General features: G+C 44.7%; 1 protein-coding gene across 5 annotated transcripts in view; it reads right to left on the bottom strand.

The window, feature by feature from the left end:
• The window catches only part of TBL1X (transducin beta like 1 X-linked), a 226,432-nt gene that overhangs the window by 8,323 nt on the left and 194,742 nt on the right, over positions 1-23,367 (bottom strand). For all 5 annotated transcript variants that reach the window (XM_054974241.1, XM_054974240.1, XM_054974243.1 and 2 more), the window contains 10 exons: positions 11,142-11,400; positions 10,071-10,203; positions 9,728-9,869; positions 6,138-6,201; positions 5,943-6,040; positions 5,199-5,259; positions 4,272-4,393; positions 3,579-3,653; positions 3,187-3,314; positions 1,511-1,676 (listed from right to left, as the gene is read on the bottom strand). In XM_054974241.1, coding sequence (XP_054830216.1) covers positions 1,511-1,676; positions 3,187-3,314; positions 3,579-3,653; positions 4,272-4,393; positions 5,199-5,259; positions 5,943-6,040; positions 6,138-6,201; positions 9,728-9,869; positions 10,071-10,203; positions 11,142-11,400 — 1,248 coding nt within the window. The remainder of the gene's footprint in view (positions 1-1,510; positions 1,677-3,186; positions 3,315-3,578; positions 3,654-4,271; positions 4,394-5,198; positions 5,260-5,942; positions 6,041-6,137; positions 6,202-9,727; positions 9,870-10,070; positions 10,204-11,141; positions 11,401-23,367) is intronic.

Genomic DNA, 23,367 nt, shown 5'->3' with positions numbered 1-23,367 from the left:
ACTCCAGGTCTTCTTGGATAACTCTAGTGTTCTGGATCCTTTCCAGTCTGGATTCAGACCAGGTCATCGGACATAGATGGCGCTAGTAGCTTTAGTGAATGATCTCTGTCTGAATATAGACAAAGACCATGCCTGATTATTGCTCCTCCTGGATCTGTCTGCTGCCTTTGCCACAGTAGACCATGTTGAGGCGCTTTGAGACAGAAGTGGACATCAAAGGATGTGCCTTGGACTGATTTAAATCATTTCTCATGGAACAGACTCAAAGGGTTGTTGTTGGAGATCAGCTATCTGTGGGGTTCCACAGGGCGCAATGTTATTCAACCTCTATGTAAAGACTTTAGAACTCATTTGCAGCTATGGAGTGGGATGCCATCAATATGTGGATGACACATAACTCTACATCTCACTATCTAAATCACCACAGGATGAAGTAGAAATCTTGAGTTGCTGCCTGATAGCTGCGGTCAAATGGCTGAAAATGAACACATTGAAATTGAACCTAGACAAGATGGAAGTGATACTTGTTGGGAAAGCAGAGATCTTGAAGGGCATTTTACGCCCCATTTTCAGTGGAGTTCCTCTGACCTTCAGCGGAGACCCTAGTGGTTATACTGCAATAGTGCTAGAAGAGCAAGTTAAGGCAGCTGCAAAAAATGCTTTCTACAACCTCACTCTGACCTGGAAGATGGCTTCCTTTCTCAACATAGCCATTCTGACCACTTAGATCCATGCTACAATAATATCAAGACTTGACTATTATAATGCACTATACATACGTCTCCTGTCTAAGTCAACTAGGAGACTCCAGTTGGTGCAGAACACTACAGTTCGACTATTAGGAGCAAGCAGGAGCATGCATATTACTCCCATTATGCAGTCACTTTATTGGCTACCTATTAGTTACTAGGCTCAATACAAGGTATTGGCTATCACATACAAAGCTCTTCACAGCCTTGATTCAGCATACCTATGGGACCGCCTCTCTCCCTATGTTCCTCCACAGCAGCTTCACTCATCTGAACAGGGTCTCCTGCAGGGCTTTTTTACTCTGATAGAAGGTTTGTACTGTAGGGAGGTGGTCTCAAAGAGATGCCTCACTGAAGATACAGGAATCATAGACTTCACCACTATGTATTATCTTTTGCCTTATGTCCTATTGTTGCTTCAAGTATGTACTACTATGTACTATCTGTTGCTTTAAATATTAAGTACTGGGTGGTTCTATGTTGTTTAATGTCACTTAGAATTGTTTATGCTGTGTTTCAGCATTTCTTCAACTCTGTATTGGATTTTTGCTGGATATGTCTTTGTAAATTCACATTTATATACTTTATGGCATTTTTAATTGAAATGTTCTTGATACTGACTGTATTAATCTCACACTATGTAATCTGCCTTGAATCTAGAGAGAAAGGTGGAATATAAATGAAACAAACAAACAAACAAATAAACAAACAAACACACACACACACACACAAACAAACAAACAAACATGCAATTACTCTACCTGAGTATTCCATATATGGACACATTTGTCAAAGGACCCACTTGCTAAGTATTTTCCATCTGGACTAAAAGCTACGCTGTAGACAGGTTCTTGATGTTTGGTTAACGTGTGAGTGCAGACTCCTCTTTCAACATCCCACAATCGAACAGTAGAGTCAAATGAAGCACTGTGGGAAACATTTAAAACCAAAAAGTTTCTCAGAAGTTGAAAAATACTACTAAATTTAAATTTCATACAAGTTGCAGCAACATTTCATATGGGTAGGGAACATGTTTGTAACTTCCCATGAAAACATATAATTTGGTACATAAGTTTCTTGCCTCCCTTCCCCCGCCCCATCCCACCAACTGTGGCACAACAGACAGAATGTTATAGAACTCTAATATCCCATTTCAGATTCCAGCTTTAATCATGGAGCTCAACAGATAACTCATTACTCTCTCTTAGTGTCACCTGTCACACAGCAAGGTAGCGAGAATAAAACAGCAGGAAAACCACTTGTATGCTAGAGGTGGGGTGGGAATACCTGGCAACAGAGGAGCCAACACTCAACAGGAGATGTGGGCTAGGATGCAGGGAGTCAGTTGTTAGAGGTAGGTTTTGGTCAGTTGGAAGTTGTGGGATAAAGAGGAGAGTTTGGTGAAAGGGTTAATGTAACAAGAGAGGGTAGTTAAAGGACAATGTCAGGATCAGATTATTTATAACAGTATGATCAAAAGTATAACATATTAAGAAGTCTGCTTTGAAAGGCTTTTTTCCCTTGAGAGAAACTTAAAAAATGGAATCCCATACCTTCATGCTACCTGTTAATATTTTCCCCCATGTGAGTTTTTAAAATTTTATCTCATTTATATGCCACCTTTTTCCCCAATGGGGAAGCAAAGCAGCTTACATCATTCTCTTCTCCTTCATTTATCCTCAAAACAACCCCGTGAGATAGGTTAGGCTGTGAATATATGATGGCTCAAAGTCACCAGTGAGCTTTCATGGCAGAGCAGGGAGTCGAACCTGGGTCTCCCAGATTTTATTCCAATATTCTAACCATTATACCATGCTGGCTCTCCTTTATTTCCAATAAACTTCATTCTTGAATAATTTTAAAAAGAAAAGGCATTTGTCTATGTCTAGTTTAGCTCAACCCTCAGTTATTGGCTACATACATAGGTAGGTTTTATACCCAAGTCGGAATTCTATCCCTGAACTTTATTTCCTCCCAGGATGCTTTGTGCAGTGACGAAAGCAAAATTGAGATGGTGGTGATGCCTCAATGGTAAGATGAAAAGGACTTCACATCCTTTTTCTTTCATATGCTCCCCTGAGCTGCTTGGAGGGATAGCAAAATACAAGTAAGTATGCCCAGATGCATGCATGCGTACATGCACATGCATGCACGCGCGCGCACACACACACACACACGTGCAAACCAATCACCTGATCAAGTAGGACTTTGGTACATAAATTAACTTCTTGAATTCTTTTAAATCTTGGTATAAATGATCTGATACATTTTAAACATTTTTCCTCCAAGGTGTTCAGAGTAATGTACAGTTTCCCCTCTTCCATTTCTTGTAAGATAGGTTAGGAATAAGAAAGCAAACAGCCCAAATCACAGAATCCAGCAGTCAAGTCACAGCATCACACTGGCTCTAAAGCAGAAGGTATAATCCTGTTTTTACCTTGCTAACATAACATTGGAGTTTGGGTTGCTGGTGCCTGGTCCGGTCGGACTCCACTTGATAGTATAAATCTCTTTGTTATGTGCCTGAAGGTCGTGTACACATGTATCTTGCTTCATACTCCAAATCTATTAAAACCAGAGAGGAAAAACATACCTGTATGTTATAATCTACAGCTTACTCTTATGATACTCAAGAAAATAACTTGTATGGAGAAATGCGGCCATTCTTATTTTGGATAGTTTTAACATAGCAGTAGAATCATATAGATACAAAATGTACACGTGCAAAAATTAGCAACTGAACTGAAATTTTATGAAAAAAGTCTTTGTCTTTTACAACAGATCTGTAAAATACAGTACAAGCAAAGGCTTCCCAGGAGCCCATTTTACCTTTAACGTCATATCGTCTGAGCAAGATGCCAGAAGCATACCAGAAGGATCCCATTTGATTGCATTGACCTCATTCTGAAACAAAGATTTATTTTATCATTAATTATTGCATATAACCTTTTATCCAGAAGAGGGCTCTCTAGATTCATCAGAGACAAAACAACCACATTTTACAGTATAAGTTTTCTTATTTTGTTCATGAAAGATAACAAAAATTCTATTCTGTGGCACATAACCTAAACAGAATCATACAAAATGTTTTTATAAACAACTAGGTCTCTTCTTTCTCTGTCATTTATGGAAATAAAACCTTACTGACACTTATCTTAAAAGAGCAGGGTACCTATATGACACATCAAATCATGGTATGGACAGGGACTTTACTACTATGTACTAGCTGTTGCTGTAAGTATGATCTTGCTGAGTAGTTTCTATGTTATTTAATATGGTAGTCTTAGAATTGCTTATTATCTGTTTCAGTATTTCAATATTTCATTGTATTTCTTCTGGCTTAAATCTTTACAGTGTTTATTGAAATGTCTACGGAATTGACTGTACTGACTCACATGGTATAATCTGTCTTGAGTCTCAGTGAGAAAGGCAGACTATAATTAACATAACTAATAAAAATGATAAAAATCCAGCCGCTCCAATCACCACATGAAATGTCAAAAGGACCATTTGTAAACTTACCGTATGGCCTTGAAAGGTTTTGACAGGACGGTCACAGCCAAGCCTGCATACATGTATGCACATATCAGTGCTGCAGGATGCAAAAGCCGTGTTGTTCTGCCAGTCTACATCCAAAGCAGGGGCTGTAGACAAAAAACCAAAAACACACCATTCAGAAATCAGGCGGGGATAAAGATACCTGAGGCCACTGGCAATGTGATCCTGAAAGCATGCGCTAGCAAGTCTCCCTGAAACGCTGGATGAGCATTCCTGAAACATCCATGTCACACTATGTCTTGCAACCTTGGGTGGGTGCGGTGGCAAACATGCCCAAAGATTTCCAAGGAGTAAAGGGAAAGTCTATCTGGCTGCTCTCAACAAACAATGGGCAGTTTTTTCAACTATTAGGGACCCTCTCAAGAAATACGCTAAGCATCTGCTGATGATTCTAGACATACATTTTGAACATACTGACTTAAAACAGTTTGTTGACCACTTTCAGCCCAAAAGTGATGAATTATGTGTTTAATTGAAGATGTGACATCAGGTCCATACGATCAAAAGGGGCAAGGCTGGAAGTTTCTGCATTTCTATTTTCAACTGCTGGTACGTTCTTTGTAATATTCTAGGCTTCTTATCAAAGCATTATACACAAACAGATTCTTTATGGACTGTGTTCCATCTAATAGGTAGAATCAGTCAGACTATGAGAAAGATACACCCCATCCCATTGTGAAGGAACCAGAAAATCCCACCAAAGCCAGTCTCTGCAGTTAAAACATGCTGGAGATTAAGTATAACAACAAGCTTGTTCTGATCTGCTGTTTTATTGTGATTTTTTAAAATTAAAAACTGTGTGTGCTTTATTAATGAAGAGTAAGCTCTTTGTGTTTAGCTGAGACACCAGAAGTTTAAAAAGGTTAAATAAATAAAATGAAGGTTAATTACCTGAGTGGAAAGGAAACTGCTGTTTAGCTTCCCCTGTATGAGCATCCCAAATTATTGTCGTCTGTGCAGGTGAAGGTAGATGGGGGGAAAAGCACACATACAACAGATACATTAGAGGCCATCTTTGAAGAGAAAGGATGGTTTTGCTTAGAAACTTTCTTACTAAGATTGCTACTAAATTTTGATGATACAACAGTACAGTATTCACAATACTCTGGAATGGTCAGCAGATTCTTCAGCACTTAATTCTATTTAGTATTCTTAACTCCTGGCAGCTGAGGCCAAGATTCACAGACTACATTCATAACTCTTACTTAAATATTTCAAGTTAAATAACAGAATTGTGAAATTCAGGAGGGATGACACTGTAATAGGTAGGATGCAAAAGGAATCAATTACTTTCCTTGGACCTTGGAATATGAATGTCTGCAAATGCATATGGACACACACCACAAAAATACCAGCAATGTTTTTTTTTAAAAAAGTTTGAAGGAAAATTCACTATGCCATACAGCAAATAAGGAATGTTCAAAACATGCTGCATGTGGTACAGATTTACCATTTCTTAAGAGAGTAATAATTCCTTTTGATGAAACCAAGATTTTTTTTAATTACCTCCAGCTGAACAGAGAGGAAATTGTGTTGATTTCCCCAAGAGCAGTGTTTACAAGAATGCAAGCATTTATCATGCAAAAGTACTCAGAACACTGCTGACTTAATACTGAAAAGCATTTCATCACTCACTTTATCAACACCAGCACTTAAAATGTAATTCCCCTTTTTGTTCCACTTCAGGGCAAAGATGGGCCCTTTATGTTGACCTAAGGTGCTTGCAAGGTTCCCTGAAACAGACAAAGTTAACAGTTCAAGGGGTTTGAGAATAGAAATAAACCGACACTATTAACCAATCATTTGGAAACAGCAGCTACTGAATCTTACCATCTTCTGTCCATATTCTTGCAAAGCCATCGTATGATCCTGTGGCCAATAGTGTTCCATCACTCTGAAGGCATGTCAAAGGGGAATCAAGAAATGTTTTGTATGAGACACATGTAATATAACTGACTCTGCAGTGACACACCAACTCATATTTAACACATCTTTCGCAAGTGAGTCTTCAGAAGTAACAGAAATCAGAAGCTCTGCTGAACAAGAGCTTAATTGCATCTCAACTAAAGGTTACTGCCCTGTTTGACCAGTAATGTGGGGTGAAAAATTTTCCCAAACAAAAACTTCCCAGAAAAATGTCCAATGGTATATTTTTCTGTGTAAAAATTTCCATCCCGTGTATATATAGTGTGTTTATAGTTTTTGGGACTGTTGTGCTGCAAATCTATCATGCTAGACAGGCTAAGTGTAGGATATGAAGTAGTGACAGACTCCAGCACTCAGTTCAGTTGCCCGTAGGGGAACTGAAAATTAAACTATGACAGCCCTCCCCTGTGCACAATGAGACTGGTTCCTGCATTTGGACCAGGCTTGTCCATGGTATATTTGTTTTGTTGTGGCTGGTGATGGGGGATCCCCCGCCCCCTACTAGGGGATAGCAACCCTGTTTATAGTACTTTTGGTCATTTTGAACCACTGATGTGGGGCAGAACATTTTCTGATGCTATATTCTTACGTGGAAAAAAATTCCACCCCACATATGTAAATATAGTCTGTTCATCTGTAGCTGTGAGGGCTGTTGTCCTGCAAATCAGCCATGCTCAATGGGCTAAATGTGCAATATGAAGCATGGCTGTACACGGTCCAATGCTTGTACATGGTCCAAGCTTCTACATGGAATATTTGTCTTCTTTTGCTAACTTTATTCAAATTCTGCTGACAATATTTAATTATTTATTTAAATTGGAATCAGAAAAAATTTCCAATCCAAATTTTTCCAGAAAACCCACATCACTGTGTTTAACTTAGCCCCTGATGGCTCTGCCATCCACACCCCAACTTTAACATGGAAACAAGTACACTGACCAATAATAATGAAAACAACAACAACATCAGTGTACTTATATACCTCCCTTCTAGACAGATTAGTGCCACACTCAGAGCTAGGGCTGCCAGGTCCCCTTCCTGTCCTGGTGAGAGGGGGGCAACACTCAACTTGTCTTTGCTCCTCACAGACATGCTCCTGAGCCTGCATGACATCACTTCCCATTTGGGGTCCAAATCGGCCTGCTGTGAAGCATGGGAGCACTCTTGGGGTGGCGTGATATCACTCCTGGGAAGTGATGTCGCGCCACCCCAGGAGTGCACTCAGGAGGCCCATTCCCATGCTTTCCCACATCAGCCAGGTGAGTGGTGTTGGGGGGGGGGGAGCGGGAGATCTCCCACCCTCACTGGGGGATCTGGGACCCCTACTCAGAGTGGTGAACAAAGCCTGCGTTATTATTATCTCTACAATACAGCTGGGTAGTTGGGGCTGAGAGGAATGGCTTACCTAAGGCAGTCTGCAGAGTTCATGGCAGTAATGGGAATCAAATGAGCAGAGTGCTGATTCAAAGCCCAGCCATTTAACCACTATGCTATAGCAGCCTACTCTACAGGGTTGTTATAAGGACTGCTACGAAAATGGATGTGAAGCACTATGAACCCTTAAGAATAAGAAAAATGCTATACAGCATAGCAGAGTATATTATTACTGCACTCCATAACACATAATCACAAACCAAACTATTATGCAAATAATTTACCAATGTAACGTAACTGTTGCCTCTGCGTAAGGAAGGATAGGCTGCTGCTCTTAAAGACTTCCTACTATTTTTAATGACATGGTTTCAGCTACTAATCATCTAGTCTTTTTCTTTGGACTAATATCAATCAAATTGTGAATCTTTTCCCTTGTTAATTCTGAATAATAAAATTATATAAAACCCAAAAATTGTGCTGAAATACCTAAGGGACAGGAAAACAGTTTGGTGTTCTAAGGGGAGAGGCCTGAATTAGGGAAAAGGTTGATGGTGAAATCCTGCTGTGTGGAAAGGAGATTTTCAAGATCAAAACTCCTCCAGAGGTCTTCTTGAAAAGTGATTCTTGCTCTAACAGACTGTCGGGCATCCGGGGGCATTCTTCTTTCTTTGTTCTGAAATAAATGGGCCTCCAGTCATGTTTGGGGAAAGTGGGACAACACTGTGACCATGTAATAATAATAATAACAACAACAATCGATTTATATACCGCCCTTCAGGACAACTTAACGCCCACTCAGAGCAGTTTACAAAGTATGTTATTATTATCCCCACAACAATCACCCTGTGAGGTGGGTGGGGCTGAGAGAGCTCAGGAGAGCTGTGACTGATCCAAGGTCACCCAGCTGGCTTCAAGTGGAACAGTGAGGAATCAAACCCGGTTCTCCAGATCAGAGTCCTGTCGCTCTTAACCACTACACCAAGCTGGCCTTGTGCTGTCTCCTAAGTGTAAAATCAATCTCCAGATTCTATTTGACCTATCTGATAGTGGATTATGTAAGGTGAGTGATATCAGTAAAATGGTGTGCGAGAAAAGTTGTTTCCCCTCCCCATGGTCCCAGTCTGATTCAGCACTCTTCCCCACAACTATGTTTAATGGATGCAGAAAGAAAAAGGAAATCTAATGATAGGTAGGGAAGTGTCATGTCAAGTTGTGGTTTTACTTGAAAGTTAATTCTGTTTAATTCCATTGTACTTGTTTCTCAATAAACATGCACGTGGAAGCCCGTAAGGGTGGGAGAAAGAATACCGTTTTTGTCAAAGGTGCCAATTTCACCAGGCTAATTTTTTTTTATTGTCTCTGGTACCTTTCTTGGGCTGGTAAATTCTTTGCATTGACTGCAAAGTTAAAATATGTCTTGAATGCAGAAATTTTCAACAACTGCCCAACATTTACAGAACTTCCTCTTGAAACTGAATGTATGGCACATCTCTTATATGTGCATTAAACTTTTGCAGATGGAAGGAATGATGAATAGTGTGCAGAGTGTTTTTTACATGTGCTATCAACATTGATTTGATTTTGTATTATTTTATGTCCTTTTTTAAAGTCTATTGTTATCTGGCCCATGCTTGACAAAGGAGATGATTTCTTTAAAAAAAAAAAGGTTTGTTTCAAACTCCTATTAGCATAAGTGAATCACTTCTGCTTGAGCAAAGGGGGAGAGGTCCAAGTGATTTCCACTTATTCTCCTACAGCTGCAGATCACAAGCTAATTCCCAAGATCCCCTGGAATGACTGATGTTTCAGGAGTACTTTCAGAAAACTGGAGCACACTGGGAGAAGACAAAAATTCCCACTTGGTGTGTGAAACTCTGCTCGCACGTGAAACTCTGCTCACAATCTCAGTGATTGCACCAGAGTGCGATATACACATAGGACACTAGGAATTGTTTCCATTTACAGGCCCTCCAATAATGCCCAATCCTTCATAACAACAGGTGTTTTGCTAGTATAAAATGAAATTGAGTTAGAGTAGAAATTCTAAACAATTTCAAGTATCACAGGAACGAAACTATAACATTTTTTTTAAAACCTCAAGAGTTTCAGCATCAACTCACATTCCAATCCAGTGATGTTACGTCCTTGTTGCTGGGAACATCATGCCCTCCTTCTCTTATACAGTGCCTCAAAACTAGTTGAGTGGAACTACCATTGCAGTTTTCATTAAGATTCCATATTCGGGCTGTTGAGTCACCAGACCTAACATGACCAAATAGATGTTAAACACACAGAAATGTTTATTTTTTATAATAATAAACAGATTGTCCAAAAACAACACGCTCAAACCAATGTATGTGTATCTATTTGTCTGTCATGCTGCTAAAGCAGAAGATGCACAAGAAAGCAGGTCAGACACACAATATAGACAATTGAAAGCAGTTTGAAATCTGTTCTACTCACCCTGATGCTAGTAGATCACTGACAGGATTCCAGGCACAGATAAACACCTCTGATTCGTGGCCGCGAAGGACTGTTGCTTTGTTAGGAGGAATTTCAACATCCCCATCAATTTCCATTGGCTTTGAATGATTATCTGTAAGATAAAATGTCATAATGTTTTATTTATTTATTTAAAACATTTGTTCGCCATCTTTCTATCATTCAGGCTGCTTACAGTGTAAATAAAAACTATGGATAAAAAAAAGTTTAAAAACAACACGCTTTAGGACTACCAGCGTCATATGTTGGTACTTTATTTGATTGGTTTTGTACTGGCTGCATAAAAGTATGTTTTCCTTCCATAGATTAAAACAAAATTTAAACACTTATATGAAAGAACAAGCTTTAAATAAGTTAACCATTCACATTCTGCTCAATGCATTCACTGCCCCTTGCAGGAGGAGGGGGAGGATGCCGCGGGCCCGCAGGGCAAGGTAAGTGTGGGGCTGGGGCTTCGACAGTTTAAAGGGACCTGCTGCTTGCAAGCGGCAGGTCCCTTTAAACTATCAGTTGGCAGCCGGCAAGGGGGGATCTCCCCCTGCCACCTGCCAGCTGATAGTTTAAAGGGACCTGGAACTTGCAAGGCAGGAAAGGGCCCTTTAAACTGTCAAATGCCCCTTTCCCTGCTGCTGCTAAGAGGCCGGAAATGGGCATTTAAACCCCATGAACTATGAACTGGTCCATAAACTTGCCCCAGTTCATGCCAGTTTGTGGTTCCTAGTTCATGAAAACCCACGAACCACGAACCTCATGGTTCGGTTTTTTTGTGGTTTGTGACCATCTCTAATCCAGAGTTCGCTAAACTCTGATTCCAGGCTTTGAAACTAAATTATGTAGCTTAGGGATAGAAACTTGGAAGTATTTGTGGGATTTTCTTAAAAGTTACAAACCTAAGATATTCAATTCTTCATTTAACAGGTCGCATGGGCTGTATTTGCATAGAATCCCACAATACCAACAGCCCTGATCATGTTCTTGGGGGAAGAGGGGGAAGATCATGTCACATCTATTTGCAAGACAGTTTCAACTCACTTATTGCATGTGCCCCGTTCTCCTCTCCATTCACAGTGGCTTCCCCATTCTTTGGTGTATTCTGCTGCTGAACAGCCGTTGTAGTTGCTGTTGTTGCCACTGTTGTGGTGGCTGCTATTGTGGTGACTGGTGCTGCACTGGCTTGCTGCTGAGCTAATTTTTCCCTGAAAGCCTGTTGCCGGGTCTGTACTACATCAGGCATTACTGCATCAATCAGAGAAAGAGATTCTATAGGTCTGCCATCAAATACTGTACCATCCTAAGGAAAACATCGAAAAGGAAAAGAATTAGAATGCAGGATGCTTCCAGACAGGCAAAGCAAGGGAACACTAAATATAATCATGCAGCAATCTGTGATGTTGCCTTCCATTCAAATCAAATATGCAGACTGGACTTGGAATAGGATCTTGTCAGGTATGTGCAGTGAAGGAAAAACACTTTGACAAAACCCACACTGTCTCCAGATGTTCTCTAACTATTTAAAGCATTTTACTGGAAAACATACAGCATGAGTGGCTTACATATGTTACAGATATAGGCATTCAGAGTTTTCACAGCAATAGTAGGAATATGTCACTCAACATTCAAGCACAGAAAGTATAGGCACTAAATAAACTTTGTCTCAAATAGTTTTACAAAACTTAACTCTATAAAGTCCTATACAATCCTAATTGTATAAAACTCTCTGTGAGAAACAGTGGCTTAAGAATTCTCATATTTATTCCCAAACACTGAAAGTAGCAATAAAAGTACTTAGACCATCTGGAACTCAAATCAGGCAACAGCCTACTGATAAATCTTTACCACATCTGAGAAAAAAGACGTAAGGGCCAAAAACAATAGATCTAGTAGCCAGAAGTACAACTAACCAATGAGACCAAGACTGAAGATCCTTGGGCAAAACACTTTCTTAAATATCCTTCTCAAGAGATGAGTTCCCATCACAGTTCTGAATATGGTCCAGTGCTTGTCAAAATATCCTGGTCATCTCAATCACCCATCTCTGTCCATGAGGCAACTACATGATGACCCTTGTTAATCCCACTGGCCATAGATACTCCCATGACTCAGTCCAAAATATGAAGTTCCCCACATAAAGAAAACCCCTGGGACAATTAACCCAATCATGGCATATTTCTGTATAACTACATTTGGATGGCAAAACTGGTGCCATCTGCATGGTCATTGTCTAGAGTTGTATGCAGCTCAGCTGATGAATCCGGTACTGCAATACAGCAGAAAAGCAATTCTGCGTCAATAACACAATGTGTTCAAAACTATATAGATGCCATATATATTGAAGAATGACAATATTATTAATTCTGAACTGGGTGATTAAATGTGGATCAAAAGGAAAAGGTAAAACTGCAAAGCTGCAGGCACTGCAAATAGGATGCAAAAAGAAAAATCAATCTTCCTGGGTCCCCCATTTGCAGGCGCGCACACACACACACATCTCCTGAAGAAAGTTCTTCCCATGCTATCATTATTGTTGTTTGTAGTACTGAAAGCTCAGGGTACAAAGGCACCCTTAATTAAATATTCTTAAAGTTCTAAATTAAAAATGATGTAGCAATTTAATTGCAAAGTTAGTCTGATGCAGCAAAATAAAACAAAAATTCAGTGGCACTTTAAAGACTAACAACATTTATTTCAACAATATTTCTAGATATTCCTCATATCTGAAGAAATGAACTGTGACTCACAAAAGCATATATTGAAATAAATGTTGTTAGCCTTTAAGGTGCCACTGGACCTTTGCTTTATTAATGTAGCTAATTAAAACATCTGTAACAAACTATAAAAACAAAATCTTGAATGTTAAGATTGCCACATTCATCAAGATCCTTGAACACTAATTTTAATCTAACCGCCAAATATATGTCACATTGAATGTGATAAGTATGCTCAAAGATGAGGCAGCTCTCTTTAAGTCAGTGTTTTAGAAGCCCTGACGGACATTCACCATGGCCTAGGAGCCCCGAGCAATGCCTGTGCAGGCTTCATTTCCTGCACAAGCCAAGGTGCGACATCCATTGTGGGAACTACACTGCCACCCTGTGCATTCTTTTAAAATGAGAATTCTTTCAAACCTCTGTTTCAGCAGTGACATATTGGGGCAGGTATTTGTGTTGGGAAAGAGAAACTCTTCCTGATCCTTCATGGCAGATTATTTCCTTCTTGATACCAAACTTAGAACAAACTGCTTTTGTTCTAAGCAACATTTCTCTAAATTGGAGGGAGGATGTCTTTTGTAGGTGTAGGACTCAACATCCACTCTAGAGTTTCCACATGCCAAGATATCAGGAAAGGAGGCAACGTAAAGAGGTCCAGTGCATTAGTCTAAAGCTCATTCAAACATACATTATTCAACTGCCAATCATCCGATTTTAGCCAGACGTGTGAACTGTCATCACTGAAAAAAGTATTGTTTTAATTGACATATATTGACATTATCATATATTTTAATAGTCAGCCGTGGTCTTATCTCTGGACACTTCAATCCATGGATTGGAGGCACATTGACAGAAAGGAGATTTTTCTCCAAACTTGGGGGACCCTCAGATTTGCTGAAAAATCTGAAACCATAAGAAGGAAAAAAATCTGAAACCTTAAGAAACACTCAGAACTGAGAGAATTCATCTGTGTTTTCACAGACAACTGTCTCCTCTGAGCCTCCACTGAGGCAGCCTGAAGGCAAATATGTGGGTCAGCCAGGCAAAGAACTGGAAGTGGGTGGGTGAGCAAGAGGGAAAAACTATGACTGTCACACTGGAGGGCGCCCCCTGGTGGCAGCGGTGGCGGCAGGTCGGAGCAGGACGCCCCCAGCGGGTCCATGCTGGGTTCCCGGCAATCGAGCGGCTGGCCTGGTGGGCAGGGCGGGCGAAGAGCATACCCCCTTGAGGCCTCAGAAAGGCGGCCACTGTCTGGTCTGGCGAGGCCAGCCAGCAATTGGTTCCACCTGGCCAGCCGTCCCTTCAACGTCAGGGGTGGCAGGCACCGTCTCAAACAACACTCCTCTTCAGCCAGGGGGTTGAGCTCTTCTAAATACTCTCCCTCATCAGGGCCACTCCCACCCCTCCTTTCCGGTCCCCGCCCCCAATGCCATCCCCACCACCTGGGCCAGGCGTGGCCACATCTGTTGGCCCCACCTGCCCTTGCCCCATTGGCCCTTCTGCCCCTGTTCCCGCCCCTCTCCCTCCTTGCCCCTCTCCTCTCCAATGGCCTGTCCCGAGAGATGGCCATGTGGACTGCCCACAGGCCCGCTGTGCCCGCCCCCTCCCTTGGCCTCCTGGGAGCTGTAGGCCTGGCCAGCCCTCTGCGCCGGCGCGGGCATCCTGTTGCGGCTCGGCCCTCCGGGAGGCCGCTCCCCGCCCCTCCTGTGGCTCCGCCGCTCTTCCCGCTGGCGCCCTTGCTGCTGGGGCCGAGGACCCGACCCTGCCGATGGCCACCTCTTCCTTCGGCCGCGAACTGCCAGGCGTCGGGCCAGCGGCCGCGGCCGTCAGCTCCGGCTGGCGAGCGTGCCTTCCTGCCGGGCCGGGCAGAGAGCCCTCGGTGCTGCCAGCGTCCCTGCCAGCATCCCTCCCGGCGAGGCTCCCAGCCGGCTCCCGGAGCTGCAGGTGGGTGTTGGCTGGGCTGGGGGTGCCGGTAGGGGTGGGGGTGGCCCAGTGCAAGGGCGCGGCGCCACCACCCCTCGGACAATGACATCTCTACCCTCCCCCTGCTATTGAAACTGTTGTAGTTGAAGCTGGTCTGGCCAATGCTGGACTCAGGACACCCCACCTCTGCATCTGGAGGGGGCCTTACCAATGGCAGGGCCAAGTGGGAAGGCCAAGATGTTGGGCACTGTCCTGCTGGCCCAGGTGAAGCCCCTGCCAAGGATACCTGGGCCAAGCCCAGCTTTGAGGAAGCCTGAGGTGGAGCTGGAGAGGGAAGATCATCACAGGAGGGACAGCACTAGAGATGGGCATGAACCACATTATGACTTCAAAAACCCACGAAAATGGCGATTGCGCGATTGCGACCTGGTGGCTCGTGATCGTCCACAGCCAACGAACCAGCGTTCAGAAGAAGGCTGGTTTGCTGCGTTCGGCCGCAGTTCGGGAAGCCAGACACTCAGGCGACAGCAATCAATTCCCCTGGCAATGGAGCCGGGGGAATGCCTGAACTCTGTCTGCCCTCCTTCTGTCGCCCTGGAAACCCGAATGGAAGCCCAGCTTACCTTGATCGGCAGGTCTTCCTTCCAACCACGGACTGCAAAGCAGTTACAAGTTGGGAGAAGACACCCAGGGGAGGGAGGGGGAAGGGGGTGTCCTGTAGCCATGGGCACTCCAATCTCATCCCTGCAAACCCTGATAGGCAGCTCTGATGGCCAAACACAGACCTCCTGCATTGCTCAATGGGACCTGTGCTTATAAATAGCCGTGGGCTCCCAGGCTGGGTTTCACTTTCAGCAAGCAGTGGAGTGGGACAAAGCTCTTGCTTGCCACTTGCTAGCCTTTGGGGAGAGAGACTGAGAGTATAATTCATCTTGGATTTGGGGGATAGGGATCTATCTCCTTTGGTTCCAGGGCTGCTGCCTGGCTCTGGGGCCAAGCTCAGTGGGCACCTCAGCTGAGGGCTCACACAGTGTTATTAGTGCCTGATCTGTTCAGATCTGTGGGAGTGGTGGGCTAGGGCTCTAGTCCCTCCCTCCCTCTGGTGCCAGGGCTGCTGCCAGGCCCTGGGGCCAAGCTTGGTGGGCTCCTGGGCTGAGGGCTCACCAAATGATTTTTATTATTATCACAATCATTATAATTTTAATTCTGATTCTTATTATTACTATTATTATTCCTAGTCTCTGTGCCTGTTCCGTCCAGGCATATTGGTGTGCTGGGCTACGGCTGTAGCCCCAGCCTCAGGTTCCAGTGCTGCTGCCAGGCCCTGGGGCCAAGCTCAGTGGGCACCTCAGCTGAGGGCTCATGCAGTATTTAGTGCCTGATTTGGTCAGGTCTGTGGGAGTGGTGGGCTAGGGCTCTAGTCCCTCCCTCCCTCTGGTGCTAGGGCTGCTGCCTGGCTCTGGGGCCAAGCTCAGTGGGCACCGCGGCAGAGGGTTCACAGTATTATTTCCAGTGCCTGATCTGGTGGTCAGGCATCTTGGTGTGCTGGGCTAGGGCTCTAGCCTCAGCCTCTGGTTCCAGAGCTGCTGCCAGGCCCTGGGGCCAAGCTCAGTGGGCACCGCGGCAGAGGGCACACAGAGTCATCTCCTTTCCTGTCCTCCTTAATTCTAGTTTGGTGGCACAATGTCTTCCTCTTGTGTTGGCCGCCAAGGGTGGTTGTGGGGTGAAATGCGATGGCAGTCCTCCTGGTTCAGTTGTGGAAAGCAGTATTGGGTGTGGCTCGGGGGCCGCAGAGAGTCCCCCTGCTCCCCCCAATTCACCTATGTGGGCTGTGGAGGAGGCCAAAGAGGTCTTTGTGCAGGGGGGAGAGAATCTCTCTCAACATTTTGAGGAGGGGTGGATGGGTGATGGAACCCTGGGGGGATGGTATGTGTGTTATGAAAGATCCCTCCCGTCTCCATCCCAAACTCTTGGTGGTGTCCCCTCCTGCAGTCCACCCCTCACCCCGTCGTCCGTGTTCAGCCCTGCAGCACAGCCTGTAACCGTTCGTCCTCCTTCCCCTGGGACAGTTACTGGTCAACGTTTCAACGCCTCCGTATGGAGGCACTTTTGGGCCCTTCCAGATGACCCCCGTGTGGTGCAGTGCCATGGCTGTGATGTCCTGGTGCGTAGGGGTAAAAACCCGAAGTACCTGTCTTCGACGGCCCTGACTTGGCACCTGAAGAGGCACCACCTGAGCCTGTCTCCCTCCTCACCCAGTGAAACATCCATTGGGGGGAGAAAGGGGGCCACCAGCTCTTCTGAGCAGGGGTCAGTGGGAGGATCAGTTTGCCCTGAGGGTGATGCTGGTGAGAGCAGAGTGCTCTGGCAGGCCGTGCTGGCGGAGGTTGTCCCCTCGGGTCTGGGACAGCGCCACTTACAACCTCGAGGCTGATGGCTCAGGAGGCAGCTGCCGCCGCACTGTTCCTCAGTGGGACCCTTGGGTGAGGACCCGCGGTGGCTGGGGGATCAGGCCCCTGGTCCGAATGACACGTCCTCTCCCTCCCATGCTGGGAATACCAGCATGCTCCTCTTTGGCCTGGCGGTTGGGGGGGGATCTTCCCACTTACCCCCCACATGACAGGTCCTCTCCCTTCCATCCTTTCCAGCAAGGCAGGAAAGTGGGTGATGCTGATAGCAGCCTCCTTTGGGCACTTACACAGCAGCTCAGGAACTGTTTCACATATAGTTCAGCCGCACGGTGCCCCCATCCATCGCAAATGCAGAGCCCTCTGAGCAGGGAGGAATGGGTTGCTCGACTCATGTCCTTCTCGCAAAAGCAGGAAGGGGGCCAATGTCAGCTGCTGCTGCTGCTGTCACGTTTCTGTCTCCCCCTCTCAGGAACCACTCTGACCCGTCCAAACAATGTCTTCTGTCCTGCCCATCACCTACTTTCTGCAAAGGCAGGATGGTGGATCAGGTCAGCCCCTGCTTCATGAGGGACTATCCTGTTACTGCTCCCTCCTTGGTTACACAGTTCGGTTGCGACTGCGCAGCTGATTGTATTGTATAGGGATACAGTCGGTTGACAACGTGGCGGCTCCCCTTTCAATGGGACTGACGGGACCCCTTTCAGCTGGGTGGGAATGTGTCCCGCAACTCTCATCCTTTCCGTCAAGGCAGGAAGGTGGGTACTGTCGGCTGCCACCGTATTACTCCTCAGTGGGACCCTTGGGTGAGGACCCCTGGCTGCTGGGGGATCTTCCCCCTCCCCCTCCTCATGTCGGACAGAACAAGACAGAGAGACAGACAGAAAGATATATTGAAAAAGGAATATAGAAAACAACATAGTTATTGAAAGAGAAAAAAAGACAGCTAGAGATGGAAAGAAATAATAAAGGACAGATATATACGTAGAAAGAGATAGATTCAGATAGATAGTGGTGGAATCACATAGGAAGAGACAGAGAGAGATAGAAAGTTGCAAATAGACAGTGAGAGGGAGAAACAGAGAAACAGATAGAAAGGGGCACACAGATATCAACCATTCTAGAAGTAGAAATAGAATGTGAATGCATCAAGGAGATGTAGAATCGAACAGAACACGCCACATCCATGGAGAAAAGGATAGAAAATCAAAAACAGAGAAAGAGACAAACAGTACAGAATGTATCAGTATAATGAAAAAGACACCAGAATGTATGCACAAACATTAGAGAATTAATGTTAACAGTTAGAGAATGGTATACGGTTGGAGAACTGTATGTAGAGACAGATAGAGATTCCCAGCCCCTCCGCGCCGGGAATACCAGCGCACTCCTCTTTGGCCTGGAGGTTGGGGGGGGGAATCTTCCCACTTACCCCCCACATGACAGGTCCTCTCCCTCCCATCCTTTCTGGCAAGGCAGGAAGGTGTGTACTGTTGGCTACCGCTGCCGCACTGTTCCTCAGATGGACCCTCGGGTGACGACCTGCAGATGCTGGAGGATCTTCCCCCTCCCCCTCCTCATGATGACATGTTCTCTCCCACCCACTCCGGGAATACCAGTGTGCTCCTCTTTGGCCTGGCGGGCGGGCACATGGGGGTGCCGCCAGTGAGCGGCCAGACCCCCCGCCCCCTGAGGGGAGGTTGCTTGCCACTGCCTCCTCGTGGCCGCCAGCCCCGGCGGCCGCTGCCAGTACACACCTTCCGGCCTGCGCTGGGAATACCAGCGCGCTCCTCTTTGGCCTGGCGGAAAGGCACATGGGGGTGCCGCTGGCGAGCAGCCAGATCCCCTGCCTCCCCATGCCCGCCAGGTCTGGTGGTCGCCACCAGTACCCACCTTCTGTACACTGGGCCAACGTCAACCGGTGGCTCTAATTGTATCGAGTGGGAGTTTCTTGGGGGTCTTGGATTGGAGAGGGTGTAACTCCAAGATCCCTTTTGCAATCTTGTCCAAACTTGGGTGATGGCTGTAGGAGAGCCTGCAAAAGATGGGCTCTCTAAGTGCCACGAGGGCCGTTCCGCGCCGCACGAACTGCGAACCGGGAACTGGTTCGGTAACAGAAAATGTTTGTTGCAGTTCGCGATCTCGGGATCGTGGTCGGCACTGCACCCCGAACTGCGGGTTCATTATAAATTTTTGGTTCGCGCCCATGTCTAGACAGCACTACTGCTGGACTCACACATACACCCTACTGGAAATCATTATACACAGAGACAACCTGCTCTGGATCCAAGTTTATACATGTTTAAATTGTATATGTAAACTGGTTTCGTCTTACATATAGATACCATAACGTGGTGATTTGAAAAAATACTGTGCAATGAAGAAAAATGGATTCTAAAATCTATTGTGCATTTTGGTCTTTTTCTCACATCCAAATTAGAGAAGAAAGTATTTTATATTTACAGTTACATTTCCATAATTAAGCTTTAAGCATCAAGGCAGCTGCTGGGATTAAAATTGTCAGTTCACATTGCTCTGAATTAATTTAGGCTCTAGTCAGGCAGGAATATTTGCATTTTCTCAATATTTTGAAGATCATGTTAACGGCTACAATAGCTAGAGGGATTAGGTTGATCAAGGATGAAAACAAGCAGACATGCTCTACTGGCTACAGTTTTTCTGACTCTGCAGGACCTCAGTGCTTTCTGAATAATCCTGAATAACAGGCTGTATTTATGGGAAAGCAGGGAAAGCATAGAACAAACAATAGGTATAATTAATGTGGGTAGGAATAGCAGCATTTTTGGACATATGATAAGGAACACTTTGGACAAAGAGCACAGGCCAGACCTTTCCTGCCTTTCTCTTCCCCAAGCAGACTCCCCAAATTCCTGAAAAACAAATGTTAGGGGTTGAGCAACACTCATGGGCAATGACATGCAGAATGAGGCACTGCAAGGAGGAGAGGGGATTGGGCACAAGCATCCATTTCATTCCTTTTCCACCTGTGGAGGAATTTTTGTAAACAAGCTCTCTTCTGATGCAAATGGAAAGGAGTGATCAAATAATGAAGCTTTGGGCCAGGGAAAGTAAAAATAATCCCAAAAGTAAGCTATTTCACATTGTTCTTTTAAAAATCCAGATGTTCACATGTACACCAATTTCCCACCTCTGGCTGTAACAAAAAGTACATAAGAGGCTTTCCCTGGATGACAATAAAAGAGCTTGGACTACACATAAGCCACAGTAAAATTGAAAACAGCAATTTGCTCTATCTGTGTAAAAATATTATAAATACCAACAGTTCTAGAAAAACAAAACGTTTATGTATCAACAAATAATTCAGTCTGAACTAAAGTATGTTTATCTGGAAGTAAATTACTTTAACTGGGTGTTTTCTAATAAGTGGGAGATGTGGAACATCTGCAGTGTAGAGAAGAATGGTCCTAGAACTACAATACCTTTTAATACTCTCCCTTACTTACAAACTTATTATATAGTAGAGTAAAAGAGTACTTAAAGGAATCCAGCAACAGCTTTCCTCAGTGATTTTCACATCAAACACTTTACAAAGAAAATTCATAAGCAATTAAAATGATACTTTCAGTGGGTTGGATCTGTTCTGCTAATATTAGAGCTTTTCTTCGGCATAAGGAACAGATCTGCTTTTTCTTCCATCAAAGGCACCATTAGCAAGACATCTGCAGCTATTTTTCCTGATCACCAAAATATACCATGAATGCCCCCACCCCTCAATGTGTCAATTTTGTCTGGTTCTGAACTTGACCTGCCTTGGTAAAAATGTGATTTTCGTATAATTCATCAGCATTGTCTCCAAAAAGAACAACAACAACACTAGATTTATATATCGTCCTTCAGGACAACTTAATACCACACTCAGAACAGTTTACAAAGTGTGTTATTATCCTCATGACAATCATCCAGTGAGATAGGTGGGGCTGCAAGGGTTCTGAGAGACCTGTGACTGATCCAAGGTCACCCAGCTGGCTTCAAGCAGAGGAGTGAGGGATCAAACCCGGTTCTCCAGATAAGAGTCCAGCTGCTCTTAACCACTACATGAAACGCATAGACAATATTTCCTTGTATCACAGTTCAGTCTAATCTAAAGTATATTTATTTGGAAGGCAGTTTAACATACTTATTAGGAAACACCTAATTAAATTCATTTACTTCCAAAATAAGCCTGCTTTAAATCAGACGGAATACAGTATTTCCTTACATAAAATGCTGAATCGTCTAACCGTCTTTAAAAGCTTCAATTAGCACTGGAGAACTTCCAGTACCATCTGAATTATATTTTGTATTGATCACTCTAATAGTTCACCTGTCTTATGTACATATGTAAACAAGAACAATCCACTAAAAATAGCAGATGGCACTTATCTTAGAAAGGGATTTGGTAAGAGATATAGAACCTAAGAGCAACATTTGCAAATAAATAAAACATCATGGCTTGGGAAGAAATACTTACAAACAGTATTTTCAGTTCAGCTATCAAAATGGAAACTAGTGTTTAAAATGGGCACTTCCTCAATTTGGATTTAAATTCTACTTTGCTTGGATTGCTATAACAAGGAGTTTCTTTTAAACTAAGGGAGTAGCAATTAAAAATATAATAGGACAATCCTAAACAGAGTCATCTTCTAAAACTGTTGGTTTTAATGGACTTAGAAGGTGTAATTCTGCACTGTAAACCTCTAAAAACATCAGGTTGTACCAGCTGTATATTATGTGGTAAATAGCACTAGAAAGCATCAGTGGCTGCATTCAATGCTGTATCCAGAGCACAAAGCCCTGTTTGCAATGGCACAAATAAGTTTCCATGCTCATGTGTGGAATATGACTGACGACTTCCTGGTTTCAGCAGCCAAACTCCAGTTTACCATGACATGCTGATGCAAAGCCGGAAAATAATTGAATCTCTCTTCTCCCTACAAACTGGGATTCAAACCTGGGAGTAAACTATGGCTTGGATCAGAATCCCAGTTTTTGGACAGAATACAATCCATGAAGTGCCAAGATACCTACATTTGGACATCATGACAAACTGAGATTTGCTCTATGGAGGCGAGACACCTGCTCTGTGCGCGTGTGCGAAGCATGCATGCACTTTGGCCTTGCATGACGACGTCACTTGTGACATCATCACAAAGGAGCATCCCCCTCACCTGAGGTGGGCGGCAGTGGCGAAGGGGCAGAGAGGCAAGTGGGGACGCACCCCGCTTCCTCGCTCGCTGCCGCACCACTGGGGCGCCTGGCTCGCCAGGAGCTGAGCCAAGGCGGACAGCAGCAGCGAAGGGGCAGAAGGGCGAGCAGGGTGGCACACTTCCCCACTTGCCTCCCTGCTTGCTGCCGTGCCGCCGGGGTGCCCGGCTCACTGGGACCCAAGCAGCAGCAATGAAGGGACGGAGGCAAGCGGGGTTGCTTGCTTTCCCACTTGCCTCCCCACTCGCTGCTGCACCACCAGGGTGCCCGGCTTGCCGGGAGTTGAGCCAAGGCGGGTAGCAGCAGCGAAGGGGCAGAGAGGCGAGCGAGATGGCCCGCTTCCCCACTTGCCTCCCTGCTTGCTGCCGTGCTGCTGGGGCGCCCGGCTTGCCGGGACCCAAGCCGAGGCAAGCAGCAGCAATGAAGGGGCAGAGATGAGCAGGGACGGTACCTCTTTCTATGTTCAGCGCTCAAGGCTGCTGCCCCCACCGCCTCAATGGATGTGCTGGCCCTGTGGATTCTGAAAGTAGGAAGCCTTCATCTGTGTTCCATGTGTGAGGCCCAAAGGTGAGGGGAATCGGGAGCATGCAAACATGGCAATATAGATCCATGTTCACCACATACAGATAAGGTTGCTAGCCTCCAAGTGGGATCTGGAGATCTCCTGGAATTATAACTGATCTCCAGACTACTGAGATCAGTTCCCCTCAACAAAATGGCTGCTTTGGAGTGTGGACTCTATGGTATTATTGTTGGAAGACAAAGGATTCAAAATGCCTGAACACTTAGAGGGAACACACACTATTTCCCCTTTTTCTTTAGAATCAGACTGTGTATATGCATGAAGCTTCTCTTTGTCTGATCTGGAAGCTTCTATCTGAATTGCCCGTCTGTTTTGGTGTCCTTTGTTCTCTCTCTCCTTGTGGTTTTGCAAGAAGCAAGACAGTTCTGTAGATCTCTCCTGCACAAGCTAGCAAGAGGCACACCCTCATA

This window comes from Eublepharis macularius, chromosome 3 (genome assembly GCF_028583425.1).
Source record: "Eublepharis macularius isolate TG4126 chromosome 3, MPM_Emac_v1.0, whole genome shotgun sequence".
NCBI classification, from domain to species: domain Eukaryota; kingdom Metazoa; phylum Chordata; class Lepidosauria; order Squamata; family Eublepharidae; genus Eublepharis; species Eublepharis macularius.
Note: the sequence above shows the minus strand (reverse complement) of the source record. Positions and strands in the feature narration are given on the sequence as shown.